At 53.1% G+C, this 13,248-nt stretch overlaps 4 protein-coding genes across 4 annotated transcripts; 2 read left to right on the top strand and 2 right to left on the bottom strand.

The window, feature by feature from the left end:
* Positions 1 to 4,129: 4,129 nt before the first annotated feature.
* J4E90_006103 (uncharacterized protein) lies at positions 4,130 to 5,429 on the bottom strand (the record flags this gene model as incomplete). Its single annotated transcript, XM_051435652.1, has 2 exons — positions 4,130 to 4,956; positions 5,009 to 5,429. The coding sequence occupies 2 exons, from the start codon at positions 5,427 to 5,429 to the stop codon at positions 4,130 to 4,132; spliced, it is 1,248 nt and encodes a 415-aa protein (XP_051290510.1).
* A 2,248-nt stretch (positions 5,430 to 7,677) lies between these two features.
* On the top strand, positions 7,678 to 9,580 carry J4E90_006102 (uncharacterized protein; the record flags this gene model as incomplete). The annotated part of the gene is made up of 3 exons (XM_051435651.1): positions 7,678 to 7,905; positions 7,955 to 9,336; positions 9,394 to 9,580. 3 exons carry the CDS (start codon positions 7,678 to 7,680, stop codon positions 9,578 to 9,580), a joined length of 1,797 nt encoding a protein of 598 aa, XP_051290509.1.
* Positions 9,581 to 9,768: 188 nt separating this feature from the next.
* On the bottom strand, positions 9,769 to 11,028 carry J4E90_006101 (uncharacterized protein; the record flags this gene model as incomplete). Its single annotated transcript, XM_051435650.1, has 2 exons — positions 9,769 to 10,848; positions 10,897 to 11,028. The coding sequence occupies 2 exons, from the start codon at positions 11,026 to 11,028 to the stop codon at positions 9,769 to 9,771; spliced, it is 1,212 nt and encodes a 403-aa protein (XP_051290508.1).
* Positions 11,029 to 11,509: 481 nt separating this feature from the next.
* Positions 11,510 to 13,055, top strand: J4E90_006100 (uncharacterized protein; the record flags this gene model as incomplete). The annotated part of the gene is made up of 4 exons (XM_051435649.1): positions 11,510 to 11,518; positions 11,570 to 11,656; positions 11,705 to 11,882; positions 11,944 to 13,055. The coding sequence occupies 4 exons, from the start codon at positions 11,510 to 11,512 to the stop codon at positions 13,053 to 13,055; spliced, it is 1,386 nt and encodes a 461-aa protein (XP_051290507.1).
* Between the last annotated feature and the right edge of the window lie 193 nt (positions 13,056 to 13,248).

Raw genomic sequence — 13,248 nt, 5'->3', positions numbered from 1 at the left:
AAGAGGGATCGAGGATGCTATCTTTGGTGCGCCGTGTCGGAAATGCAGGGTGTGTGAGTGCTGTGTGCGAGGGGACACGACGTTGCCGGGAGCCATGTGATGGTCCTGCTGTACGCATGCGACAGCTTGTAGCGGACAGGATGTAGGTGGTGTGGTAGGAGGGTTCGCAAAGGGTGTTTGGGACATGTGGATTGTAGCTGTATGTCTGGATAGTGGGTATAGCCCTTACTGTGTAGATTACTGCGTTACCACTACCGCGTTATGGACTCTGCTTCCATCGACTCCAGTCTCTCATCAAGAGTATGTCTAGATAGGAATACAACAAGGTGTGAAGGGATCGAGAACTACATACTAGAACATCGCTATCGTTCGACCGCATCGGTACATTCCATTTGCTCAAGTCTCCTCTCAACCTTACCCCCTACTCGAATACACTGCTCCCAGAAACTCCCCCCTCCTCGGCGTTTGACACGCCACCTTCATTCGCCGACCCCCTCCACACACAATAGCTCGCACACTATCCTAACCGCCGTGGCTTCCACATGGCCGCCCACCGCCAAACTCCAACTACCATTCCACACCACCATATTCCATCGCGCGGGTAGCCAGTCTCGCATCAAACAAACTTTCCCTAGCCCGCTCCGTCGCACGTGGCCGTGGCAATTTAGAGTTCGATACCATCAACGACGCCAGAACGCTTGACTCGATAGTCGCCTCAGCGGCGCTACTCTCGGCGCTACATGTACGCTTTTCCGAACCTTGATTCATGAAAATCTGCGGCTAATCTAATCATTAGACTACTCTGGCAGAGACGGTGCGGTTGAGGCTCAATGCTGAGGTTTTTGGCGTCTGGGTCTGGGTCTGCAAGCCTTGCGGAGGCGCACGGGTGTGGGAGAGTCGCGGAGCATGGTGAACTGGCGGAGTAGTCACCGAAGTGCGGTCCTAATGTGAGAAGCGAATGCGACGGGAGATTGCCATACATACTATTGCGGGTGTTGAGCACGTGGATTAGTTCTAGTTCTACGGTGGATTTTGGCGTCTACGGTTGAGATTGCGATGGCGGGTTTGTTATGGGGGTCTGGATTTGGGTTTTGAGCTTGGGGTCTGTGGGGGCGCTATGGAGGACATAGGCGGAGGTATAGGTAATAAAGTTATCGGTATGCTATCAGAGTTATAAAATATGTGCATATGTTAGTATGGGTGTGGGTGGTGAGATTCAGGTGCTAAGGTGTGCGAGATACTCTTAGAGTTGTGACTACGTGCATATTTTGAGTATGGGCGCCTCGATGATGGCGATGGTACGGACGTAAGTGATGAGTTGAGTACTGGCGCAGGTTCCGGTCGAGGACATAGACGGCCCCGTGGTGCCTGGCTATCTGGTGCTCGTTGAAGTACCGTGTCATGCGGCTGTGAGCGATGTTGCTGAGCTTGCATACTCGTGTTAGCATTGCCTTTCTTCGAGGACGCCAGGTGGAGCAATGACTCTCCGACACGAGTGCCCATGATCCGATTCAGGTATCAGTGAGGCAGCAGTCAGCGTGATACAACTTCGGGGCGATGATACCGATGGCGAAGTATTGTTGTGGCTTGATGAAGCATTGCACATCACGAGAGAAGAGTCGGTCAGTGTCTTGGACTCAGTGCTGCCTAGACGCCCACGCTCGTGATTGCAGAGGTCAACGCGACCCGTTGGGTCAGGCCTTGTCGTATCAGTGGGTAGACATGTAAGCATTCGGTCTGAGTGGCTGATGACTGAACTGGGGTCCAGTGCATATCTCGACGAGTCAAGCGTGAGGAAGCCTTGCTGCGGAACTCAGTCAGCACAGTACCCTGTCGTTATCGATTTCGCAAGTCTGTCAGTGCCAAGCTGATGAATACGTGACTTCACAGCCATGGTCAAGCGAAGTCAAATGTTGACTATACACATGCCGAAGTTCTTTGCCAGGCGCCTACCAGGGATGCCTTGACAGTCAACTCCACATACCCACAAAAGCTTTGTCGACTCCACAACTCCACTACCATCGTCTTTCGCGTTACACCTCCAGATAGAGTAAAGTTGATAGACGCATCTTGTGAGCCCCAATACTCCACAGAAACCGCAGGACTGAGCTTAGCTGACTCCCCAGTACAAACCGTCTTCATGGTCTCCACGTTCACCGGCTCGGAAACTTTCGGCCATCTTGGCTTCCGTACTTGGCCTCGGGAATATTTTTTGACGTTTCGCAGATCTAACCCGGATGAGAAAGTTGCTTTAGGTAATCGAGTCCACTGCCGGAGCAAAAATGGTTTCGTTTCTGTTTTTTCGGTACCGACACGATAGGAGTTTGGTTGATGAACCCTTTGCCACGCGAAGTATGCAAAAGCAACTGTCAAGACAAAAAGCTTGGTACAATGAGTAAGCCAGGCAGTTACAAGCATGGAGTTCAAAAAGCACATCCAGCTGTTCCAGAACTAGAAAACGAAGGCGAAAATACGATGCGAGGCCACCCGTTGAAGGCTTAGCTGTTCCCCTGGGCCCACCCAATGGGAACGCGACGCTGCAAATACCAAGGCGGTAGTTGGCTACCATCCTCGTGTTAAGGTTCCAGTTGTCGTTCCGATCCGCACCGCTAGCAATGTAAGGCGTGCTAAAAATACGCCTCTGGAGCTCGAAGTCTCGAAACCCACTGCTCCACCATGATACGATGTGTGATCGCGAGCTTTCAGCAGGAAAGTGGACGTTTCGTATATGGCGAAAACCTTGGAACTGACTGCGGGGCGCATCAGTGTTGACAACTCGCTTGTCATCGGAGGTAAGCCGCTGCGCCCACATGCGAGACTGCATCGGACGATAGGAGGGAAAGTGAACATGCTGTTGAGGCCTGCAGGATCCATGCACGTGCAGGATCTTGTTTTCTGGTAGCGAAAGAATGAATAAAAAAATAACCCGTCTGTTATGCTGCAGCCCCAAGGAAAAGGTTAAGCTTTTTGGCCCTTCTCGGGGATAAACACGAGAGGTACTGTGACATCGCTGGCAGGTTTGACTCACGACACGAGGTCCAAAAGCTGAAACTCTTCTTGGCCCTCTGGACGCCGCATTCTGCTGAGACATACGGTCGCTGGGCTTACGCTTGTCGCTCCGGAGGCCAGAATTATGTCATCGGTGAGGCTTACGCCACATCATCCGCCTTGGTCGGTCGCGGAGAGGTGACTGTGCAACCTGCGATGAGGGCGGGAAGCAGGAACACGGCAATGTGCTGATTCCATCGATGAGCAGTCAGACGGCACGCACTTGCCGTGCCTCTGCCATCGCCATCTATCTGCCACAAACCGCCCTTGTTGCCCTCTCTGTGCCGCTCATCTCTTCTTTGGGGCCAGGCTTCAAAATTCTCTTCTCGCTATCTGCTATGACACGCACACTAGCACCAGGCGTTCGGACGTCGGAGAGGAGATCCATACCCTGGAGCGATCGAATTAGCGGGCGTGTACCCCACCGAGCCCTCAACGATGGTAGACCCACATGATTCGATGTTTTGCCACGATACGGCGTGAGATGGTGGACACGGCGGCACGCTATGCGGCCGGAGGCTTGCACGACCCTTGTGTTCCCACCTCTGGGGCTATTGATGTGGCTTTATGCCGGGACTTTGGTTCGTGTCACGTCGAGAGAAGAGGCGTGCTTGCACATGTATGGTATTGTGCTGGCCGCAGGTGAGAAAGCCACATGAACAGGGGTTTGCCTGCGCACGAGTCAGCATGTTAGCGCCTATCTCAGGGCGTTAAGGCGGTTGCCGTGGCGTAGTAAGTTTACTTGGACTTCTACCTTGCGAGCCGGACTCATTGTTGCGTGCATGGCAGGGAGCAGATCCGAGTGTACCGAGGTGCATGTCGTGACTTGACGTGTTAACAGCTCAAAAGACGCGGGTGAGCTGACGATGCAAGGCGCCTGTGACTAAGCGGAGGCATCGGTGCTATGATCATGTTCACAAACACGGCAATGGCAAGAACGTTGGAAGCATCGATTGTGTAGAGTAGTCGTGAATTCGTCTATCTTGTGCCGTGCACTGTAACTAAATGTAATGCGCGCTTGAAGAACAGCAGAATAGAAATCAAATAGTTAACGGCCCGAATTTAGCACCAACATGGTTCACTAGATCCACCAAAAATGCCCACCGTGCTTCTTGCAAGCGCTTACTGACGAGGTAGGAAGTACCGTCGTTGTTGTAGTCCATACGTGACCGAAAGTAATGACCTCGGTCGTAGTAGTAAAGGCAAACTTGGACTTGGTCTTAGTGGGAGTCGGCAGCGTGGTAGTTGAGGTGAGGAGGCCGGAAAGAACAGTAGGAGGAGGAAGTGTCTCTGTAGCAGACTCTGTGAGAAGAACACTCTCAGTTGTGGTGATAGCTGGTGCAGTCACAGTAGCGAGTACTGCGACAGGAGTCTCGTAAGTAACAGTTGTCGTGGGAGCATCAGGAGCGCGGCGCTGAACCTGTCCAGCCTTATCCGCACGTCTCTGCTTTGCGGCTTCGACGCGGGCACGCGCCCATTCATAGTCGACTTCGCGGTCGCCCTTGCGAACCCAGCGGTGGAACTTGGGGATGGTGGTAGGTGTCTCGATAGCCGCCGCGTGAACTTTGGTGGGCGAGTACTCGCAAGGCTTGTCAGGCTTGCCCACGTGGGCCGGGGTAGTGCACGTGGCTTCGACAGTCTTAGTGGTGACGCCAAAGCTCTTGGTCCAAGAATGCCTGGTGCGAGTCATGGTCTTGGTAGTTGTCTCAGTGACTGCCTTTGGCCTGATTGTCTTGACCTTCTTAGCGGTGCCACTAGGCATCGTGACAGTCGAGAATGGTCCAGCAGTGACGACATCAGTCGAGGTGGTAGTGACAGTTTGAGTGATAGTAGGCGTCTCAGTCTTGGTGTCTGTGGTTGTCGCAGTATACGTGCTGGTGACTTTCGTGCCGACAGTCAGGTAGAGATCTGGATTCTTTAGTAAATGTGTTGTTCGGTTATTGAACACAAGAAGCCATACCTCTCTGCCATGCGAAAGGCTGACCATTCGAGCCGTCCTCGTTGGCTTCATTGTCTCCCAGAATCAGAAGTAGCCAGTGTCCTGAGCTCATCTGGTTCTTCTTGATAGGACAGTCTGCCACTTGATTCGCATCGTCAGGTGTCGTTGGAATTTTGTCGCACAAGTATTCTTCGCCAGTGGTTTCCTCCACGTCAGGCGCGACGAGCACGACATCTGCCATACCATCCGCGTTGCAACCTCTGAAATATGTTACAGCAGAGAAGTCCTCGGTAGACTCTGAGTCGATGAAGTAGCTTCCCTCATCGATAAAGTCAACACCATAGGCGTAACAGATACCACCGGAGCTCCCGAAGGGGTCATCGGCTTTGACGAAGGTGATGGAGGCGGCAGCCACCGCGAGGAATATAGAACGAGAATACATTTTGAAGCAAGTCAAGTCAACGACTGAAAGTACAGGTATGATACGCTGGATGTGGTATGCAGAGTCAGTGGGCCATGACCTCTTTTGTACCTTGTATGATGATCAAGCCCAGCAGGTTCTTCACAAATACGGCTTATCTTTTGCGCACTGAGCTGTGCCCCGACCCCCGAGTAAGCCGACATGGATCGAAGATGCAATGAAAATAGTCATGGCAAGTGCTTGATCTAACAGTGTCAACACGGAAGCGAGCTTGTGACAGACTGGAACAGGTGGGCGGGGCGGGCGGTCAGCAATTCGTGAAGACGTCAAGCGCAGTTCTGCGCCTCATCAGTACTTAGCCCTCGTAAGGCGTCGCATCGCTCTGCAGAAGGAAGAAAGTGGTGCTCAGTGGAGGAGGCGAAGGCACCCATGTGTGTGCGGCCGCTATGGAAAGCCACTGAAATTAGTGCCGATCCGTGCTAGGCTTAGCGCCCACCCCCCTGAACCGATCTTAGTGTTCACGTCACTTCACTCGGCCCCAACGTCCGCATATTCTTGCACCAACTTGCAGCAAACCTGCCCGCTCAGTTGGTCGAACTTACTAATGATAGGCTGGCCAGTCGCTGATGAACCCGCGCTCCTGTTTCCAGCGCGTTCCCAGTAGCCGCGCATGCCGGTCCGAGCGTTGAAATTCGCACTTCCTTCTCCCCGTTCGTGTTTATTCGCGGGCGCATGCGATTGTCCGAGATAGTCGCATCCAATGCGATAGTCACAAGCTTTTCTAGCGGCCGCTCTGTCGGCCATTCATCTGGATGAATGACCTGGATCTTGGTCATTCGAAGCCACCGAGTAAGTTCACGGGTCGGAAGGCCATCCCTGGAACCGCATGTCGAGCTACACAGCATGCATGGAAGGCACATCATGCTAACTTGCAGTCGGCGAATAATGGCAATGCCATACCGAGCATGTAGTCCTCTTACACCATGTAGCTTATGAAGATCCTGATAAGCCCGTGTATGTTGGAGTCGGTCTACGCCACAGCCCAAGGGGGTCTCAATGTCCAGATTGGACGTTCAACGTCAGCAAGCGACCGGAAGGGATACCGCTGTCTTGGATACTTCTGTCAGCCTGACTATGACCTCGGCTGAGGGTACAATCTCGAAGAACCAGTGGGTTTTGGATTTGGCTGGTCCCTGCTCAATCGCCGTATATGCCGTACGATGTTATTTTGGTAACAGAGCTCAACATTTGATTGGAACCGCCTTAGGAAGTTTCCTCGGTACCGGATGGGACGGTCGTATTCCCGTCTTCCGATCGCGTGGGTCAGACCACATGCTTCGCACGAGTGGCATGCGTTCTTGATGCTTTTGTCACGTCGCAAACAGATTCTGCATCAGGCCTAAGGCACATCCTACACAACGTCAGTACCCACAATTAACCACTCCATGTGGGCTCTCGTCTCCGGTGAGCACAGAGTATGCTCGAGTAGCGGCCGTATCTTGTGGAGTACCCGATCTGTAATTCAATAGATCTTGCATCCGACAAGGGTCCATCACCTTACGCGAGCTCCTAGGATCCTTCACCTAAGAAAACGCTCCAACACGAGTAGGTCGCCCATCACGCACCGTTTCGAGTAAAGTTGGGACTACCACTGACTTAGCCCTGGTGTGGTCCCTTTATACCGGAATCCCGATTAGGAGCTACATCCGTGCACCGTCTGAGATCTTGGCTTCATCGACTTCGCCTCGCTCCTACCCACTCGGCGACATGGACGTAATCGAGCCACTGCCATAGCTGGGCTTCAGCCCATCGGTCGCTGCATCTACCGAGGCCAGACATTTGCCTAATCGGCCCTCATCATCAGCTATCCACGGCCGGGATCGTTCAAGTCCATCCCGTGTCATAGCACGAAATGAGCATTTCTAGGGCGCCCTGGCGTCGATCTCACCACCTGGACCACGCGGGTCCAACTGACATGCAGCACTAAGCGAGAAAAAGTCGGTGTCACGGCAAAGAAGGCGCTGGCTGACTTCGCCCTGGGCAGTACCCATGGCGAAGCTCAGATTACCGCCACCATTTGTGACTTACACTTTGGGGGCGTCTTTCCGACGTGTCTCATATAAATGGCACCTGTTTTCTGGTCAGCCCCAGCCCTACATTGATTAACTCCAGGAACCATTCGACATCCATTGGCCTGGTCAGCTTCTCTTCATATATACCGACCCGGTACCGTTCTTTCTTCGCCTTGATATATTGCATTCACACCATCATGTTGCTCCCTTCATTAGCCGCATGGTTTTCATTTGGATCAGTTGCACTCGCTGGTCCTCTACGGGCAGAACCATTATCCGATGAGTTCCCAACTTTTGACCAGATTGTCAAGAGGCAAGATGGTGCTTGCACCAACACAGCACGGACACGAAACTGCTGGAGTAATGGCTACAGCATTGCCACCGACTTCGATGCCAAGTCTCCCCCGGACGGCACCACCGTGACTGTAAGTATATCCAAGAATTCCTGCTCGAATAGATGCTGACACGTGACAGTACAACTTCGAGATCTCCAATGTTACCAGGGCCAATCCCGATGGAAGTGGTACTTCCAAGGAGATGATGCTCATCAACGGTCAATATCCTGGACCACTCGTACGAGCAAAGTGGGGTGACACAGTCATCATCAATGTCAAGAACAACCTCGAGCATAACGGAACCGGTATCCACTGGCACGGTATTAGACAGCTGAACTCCTGCCAGGATGACGGCGTCCCGGGAATCACCGAATGCCCGATCGCTCCTGGAAGAACCCGTCAGTACAAGTTCAGGGCAACTCAATTCGGTACAACATGGTACCACTCTCACTTCTCAGCCCAATATGGTGATGGTGTTGTCGGTACCATGATCATCGATGGACCAGCTACTGCCAACTACGACGTCGACCTGGGTACTCTCCCCATCACTGACTGGTACTACGTACCCGCTTTCACACTGAACGAAGTCGCTCAGCACTCTCAGCGTGGACCCCCCTCGCCCGACAATATCCTCGTCAACGGCACACACATCAACGCGGCAAACGACAACGGGAAGTACGCCAGAATCAACGTAGTAAAAGGAAAGAAGTACCGCATCCGACTCATCAACACAGCCGTCGACAGCACCTTCAGCGTGTCCATGGACGGCCACCCCTTCACGGTCCTCACCTCCGACTTCGTGCCCATCAAGTCGTACGTCACCGACCAATTGACCCTGCAGATCGGTCAACGGTACGACGTAGTCATCACCGCCAACCAAACCGTCGACAACTACTGGTTCCGGGTCGTAACCGGCAGCTGTGGCAGCAACAAGATCGCCTCAGCCGGCAAGCCCGTCGGCGCGATCCTGCACTACGACGGCGCATCCAGTACCTCAAACCCCACATTCAAGTCCTCAGTCACAATGCGCGCAGGCTGCGACGACGAGTCCTCATCCAACCTCATCCCCTTCGTCCCCAACACCGTCCCTACCTCCGTAATGGGCGAGGTTCAAAACCACAAAATGAGCGTAGACTCCTTTGCCGACCCTGCGAAGGACAACCTTTTCCGGTGGTTGATCGACGGCACGCCCCACGTCGTAGACTGGAACAATCCTTCGCTCGAAACTGTGCTTGGAGGCTCCCGCTCCATCGGTCCAAACGGCAACGTGTACACCATGGACAAAGAAGGCTGGTACATGTGGTACATCCAATCGACTTCTAAGATCGCCCTTCCCCACCCCATCCATCTCCACGGCCACGACTACTACATCGTGGGCCGCGGCGCAGGTACCTGGGACGGATCCACCAACGGCCTCAATTTCAACAACCCGACTCGTCGTGACACTGCTTTGTTGCCCGCCGGCGGCTACATGCTCATTGCTTTCCCTGCTGATAACCCCGGCATGTGGATTATGCACTGGTAAGTCCTGGCTGTACGAAGGTGCATTTGAGACATATACTGACTTCTTACCTCTAGTCACATTGCATGGCATGCGAGCCAGGGACTCAGCCTGCAGTTTATGGAGCGCATGAGTGAGATTCAGGGTACGCTGGGCGATACGAGTGTGTTGAAGCAGGGCTGTGATGAGTGGGATTCTTATTGGGCGGAGGGAAGCGCGCCGGATGGGGATAGACCGTACAATCAGACTGATTCTGGTATTTAGACGCGTTTCTCTTGGGGGAGTTACTGTTTGGGTCAATGTTTGGTTGCATGGCGTTTTTTTGGGTCGGGTTAGAGGGCTCACTGAGAGATTGGCTCCGTATCTAGGTTCTCTGTATATAATGTATCTTACACTATTCTTCATTGATACTCTTCATATCCATGTTTCTTCCGCGATCAATGTGCTGTGGTCTACAACTCATCCTTGTCCTCGTATGTCGTGACCTTCGTTCGTGCCTGTTCGATAAGGCCTTTCCGTACCATACTCGTAAGTACCTCGTACGCGACCTGCGCCGCTGCCATTCCTGTCGTTTCTGCTGCGCCGTCATACGCAGGACTGACTTCCACAATATCTGCACCGATAACATTCATGCCCTCAATACCTCTCAATATGCGGATGAGCTCACGCGTAGTCCAGCCGCCTGGTTCAGGTGTGCCCGTGCCCGGTGCGAGTCCAGGATCGATCACATCGATGTCGATGCTGAGGTAGACGGGCATCTCTGTGCCCACGCGGTTCATGATCGAGGTGATGACGCCCTTTACACCAATCTCATCGATGTCGTCTGTTGCGATGCGAATCCAGCCTTGCTGCGAGTCGTCGGTATAGTCCTCTGGTTCATCACCCGACAGTCTCGTCCTCAGCCCCGCGTGTACACTCGAGTCGTTTGCAATCAGACCCTCAGTGGCTGCAATCCAAAACATACTGCCATGATTGAAGAACGACTGTGTAGAAGGGTCTTCTTGGTCGATCCAAGCGGACGGGTACTTCGCCGGATGCCAGGTATCCAAGTGGGCGTCAAAGTGTACCACGGCAATCGGCTGCCCATATACATCCTTCAACGCCCTCAGAGCTGGAAGTGCAATGCTGTGATCTCCGCCAAGAGTCAGCAGCTTTGGCTTCTTGAGATACTGCACCCCACTCTCCGTGCTCTTCTCCGTCGCAGGTCTTTTTCCCAGCTCGAGAAAGGCCTCGCTCATTTGTTTCAACGCCAACGTGTTGTCGAAGGGCGTGATTGGTATGTCTCCGCAGTCTACGATCTTCGCCCATGACGTGTACGGGTTGAGGTTGGCTCGGGGGTTGAAGCCTCGGAAGGACGTCTGACGGCTTGAGCCGGCGCGGATTGCACGGGGTCCGAATCGAGCACCGGGTCGGTAGGAGACGGCAGTGTCGAAAGGCGCACCGAGAATGGCAATGTCGTAGGTCGTCTCTGGGTGTGTCAAGCAGCGCGTATGCGGTAGGTGAGCGAAAGTTGAGATGCCAGAGAAACCCCACTATGCACTTGTCAGCTAATACTCGGATGCTGCTGGAATGACACTCACATCTGTACCCCACTTCCTCTCCAATTCATCTAGTCGGTCTTGGGAAAAGGCTTGTTGGTCTTCCACATGATGAGTTGCGTGTGAAGAGACGCAAGCCGCACTTGCGACAGCAGCTACCCAATTCCACCGCATGATGCCCGTATTGTCAGATTGCAAGGGTTGCAAAGACAAAGCCTTGAGCTGAAGTACATGTGGGCGGCGTGTAGGGCGGAGGATTATGTAAATCGCGTCTTATCGTGTGTCGATGTCATTCCGATCCCGCCCTTCGGCGATGCGGGGCGTCCCAGAAAGGCAGGTCCAGCCTGGCGTGCGCGCGGAGAACGAGAGTAAGTCGGCATTGCATTCGGTATGTGCTGAAGGAACAATATCGAAGGATGGCACGAAGTTGACGAGACAAGAGATGAGATGGAACACGAGTGGTGACGTAGTGGGCTTATTCCGTGAGAACGCGTCGTGCGCTAAGCCTGGATCCGCGACGCGCGACCTCAGGGTGCTCGAGCTCAACCACGACTATAGCTTTCTCGATTGACATATTGCGCATCATTCTCGAGCTCGTCCTTTCTAGTCACTACATCCACGAAGCAATCAAAAGTTCTGCGCAAGATTCAGCGCCATGCCTGAGGTCAGGACGCGTCCAATTCGCACGCGCACGAAAGTTGCTGATATCACGTAGATCGCGGAAGTTGCGCGCATTGTCGGTTTCTTGAAGAAACATGCCGTTGGCAAGACGATCAACAATGTCATGGCACAGGAAGATAATGTTCGTTTTCCCTTTCTTCATGATGGAACGTCGACTCACAATACCCAGATCGTCTTTGGAAAGGTCGGAACGTCTGCATCCGCCTTCCAAGAGGCCTTGACCGGAAAAAAGATAGTAGATGCACGACAGCAGGGCAAATACTTCTGGCTGGTCATGGACTCGCCGCCACATCCTCTGATGCACTTTGGAATGGCAGGCTGGATGGTTCGTAACTTCTGTACGGACTGTATGTGAGACATGTGCTGACTTTGTGTACCTGATTCAGAAATTCAGCAATGATGATTCAGCACATTATCGTCCGGCGAAACCTGAAGAGGCAGAATGGCCACCCAAGTACTGGAAATTTATCCTGCAGTTGAAAGACTCCAAGAACGAGATCGCCTTGGTAGACGCAAGACGGCTTGCTCGTGTGAGATTGGTAGACGCTGCTGCCGAAGACATGAGGAAGACCACACCACTGAAAGAGAACGGACCAGATCCTGTAATCGACAAGGATATCCTGACCGTGGACTGGCTCGGTAAGAAGCTGCGGAGCAAGAAGGTGCCTGTGAAAGCATTGCTCCTTGACCAAGCAAACGTGTCTGGCATAGGGAACTGGGTCGGTGACGAAGTCATGTACCAGGCTCGTCTACATCCCGAGCAGTATAGCAACACCTTTAGCGATGAGCAGATCAAGCGACTGCACGATGCTATCATGTACGTCTGCGACACCGCTGTAGAAGCCAACGGAGATTCGGACGCCTTCCCCAAAGATTGGTTGATGAAGCACCGTTGGGGCAAGGGCAAGAAGGAAGCCCAGACACTCCCCACCGGCGAGAAGATTACGTTCCTCAAGGTGGGTGGGCGAACTTCAGCCATTGTACCGAGTGTCCAAAAGAAGACGGCAGCTGTTGCTGGTGACGTGTCGGAGGGCGCAGACGAGGACGATGCAGAGGAAGATGCGAAACCTAAAAAGGGCGGCAAAAAGAAGGCCAAGACTGTCAAGGAGGAAGAGGAAGAAAACGTAGAGGACGCGAAACCTAAGAAGGGTAGCAAGAGAAAGGCTCAGGCTACCAAAGAAGAGGAAGATGTCGATGAAGCTGAAGAGGAGGCGTCAGTCAAACCAAAGCGAGGACGTAAGAATGCGAAGGAGGTCAAGGCAGAGGTCAAAGAGGAGGACGTTGATGCTACGGAGGAGAAGCTCCCAGTAAGAGCAAAACGTGGCAGCAAGAAGGCGAAAGTAGACGTGGAGGAAGCCGAGGATAAAGAGGTTATTGAAGCTGAAGAGATACAGCCGGTCAAGAAACGCAAGACTACTGCAAACGGTACCGCAAAGCAGAAGAAGGCTGCTACTGCGAAAGAAGAGGCCAAAGGCGATGATACGACTGCAAAAAGGCGATCAGGGCGTCTGTCCAAGTAGAGCGCTGTTGGAGAGTATGTACTACTAGAAATCTGTGTATAAATATTGTGTATCCCATAGTCGACTCAATTGACTGGAGAACGATATCATGAGGCGGGGTGTAGGCACGTGCGTGACGAGGTCGAGGTGCGGGCGCTGTGGTCATAGCACTGGAACATCTGAAATTCAAGCTCCCCACACACACGTAGTAGTG

Source organism: Alternaria incomplexa (assembly GCF_024043165.1).
Source record: "Alternaria incomplexa strain BMP 0042 chromosome Unknown scaffold_8, whole genome shotgun sequence".
Taxonomy (NCBI): Eukaryota; Fungi; Ascomycota; class Dothideomycetes; order Pleosporales; family Pleosporaceae; genus Alternaria; species Alternaria incomplexa.
The sequence above is the reverse complement of the archived record's forward strand: the minus strand, read 5'-3'. Positions and strand labels throughout refer to the sequence as shown.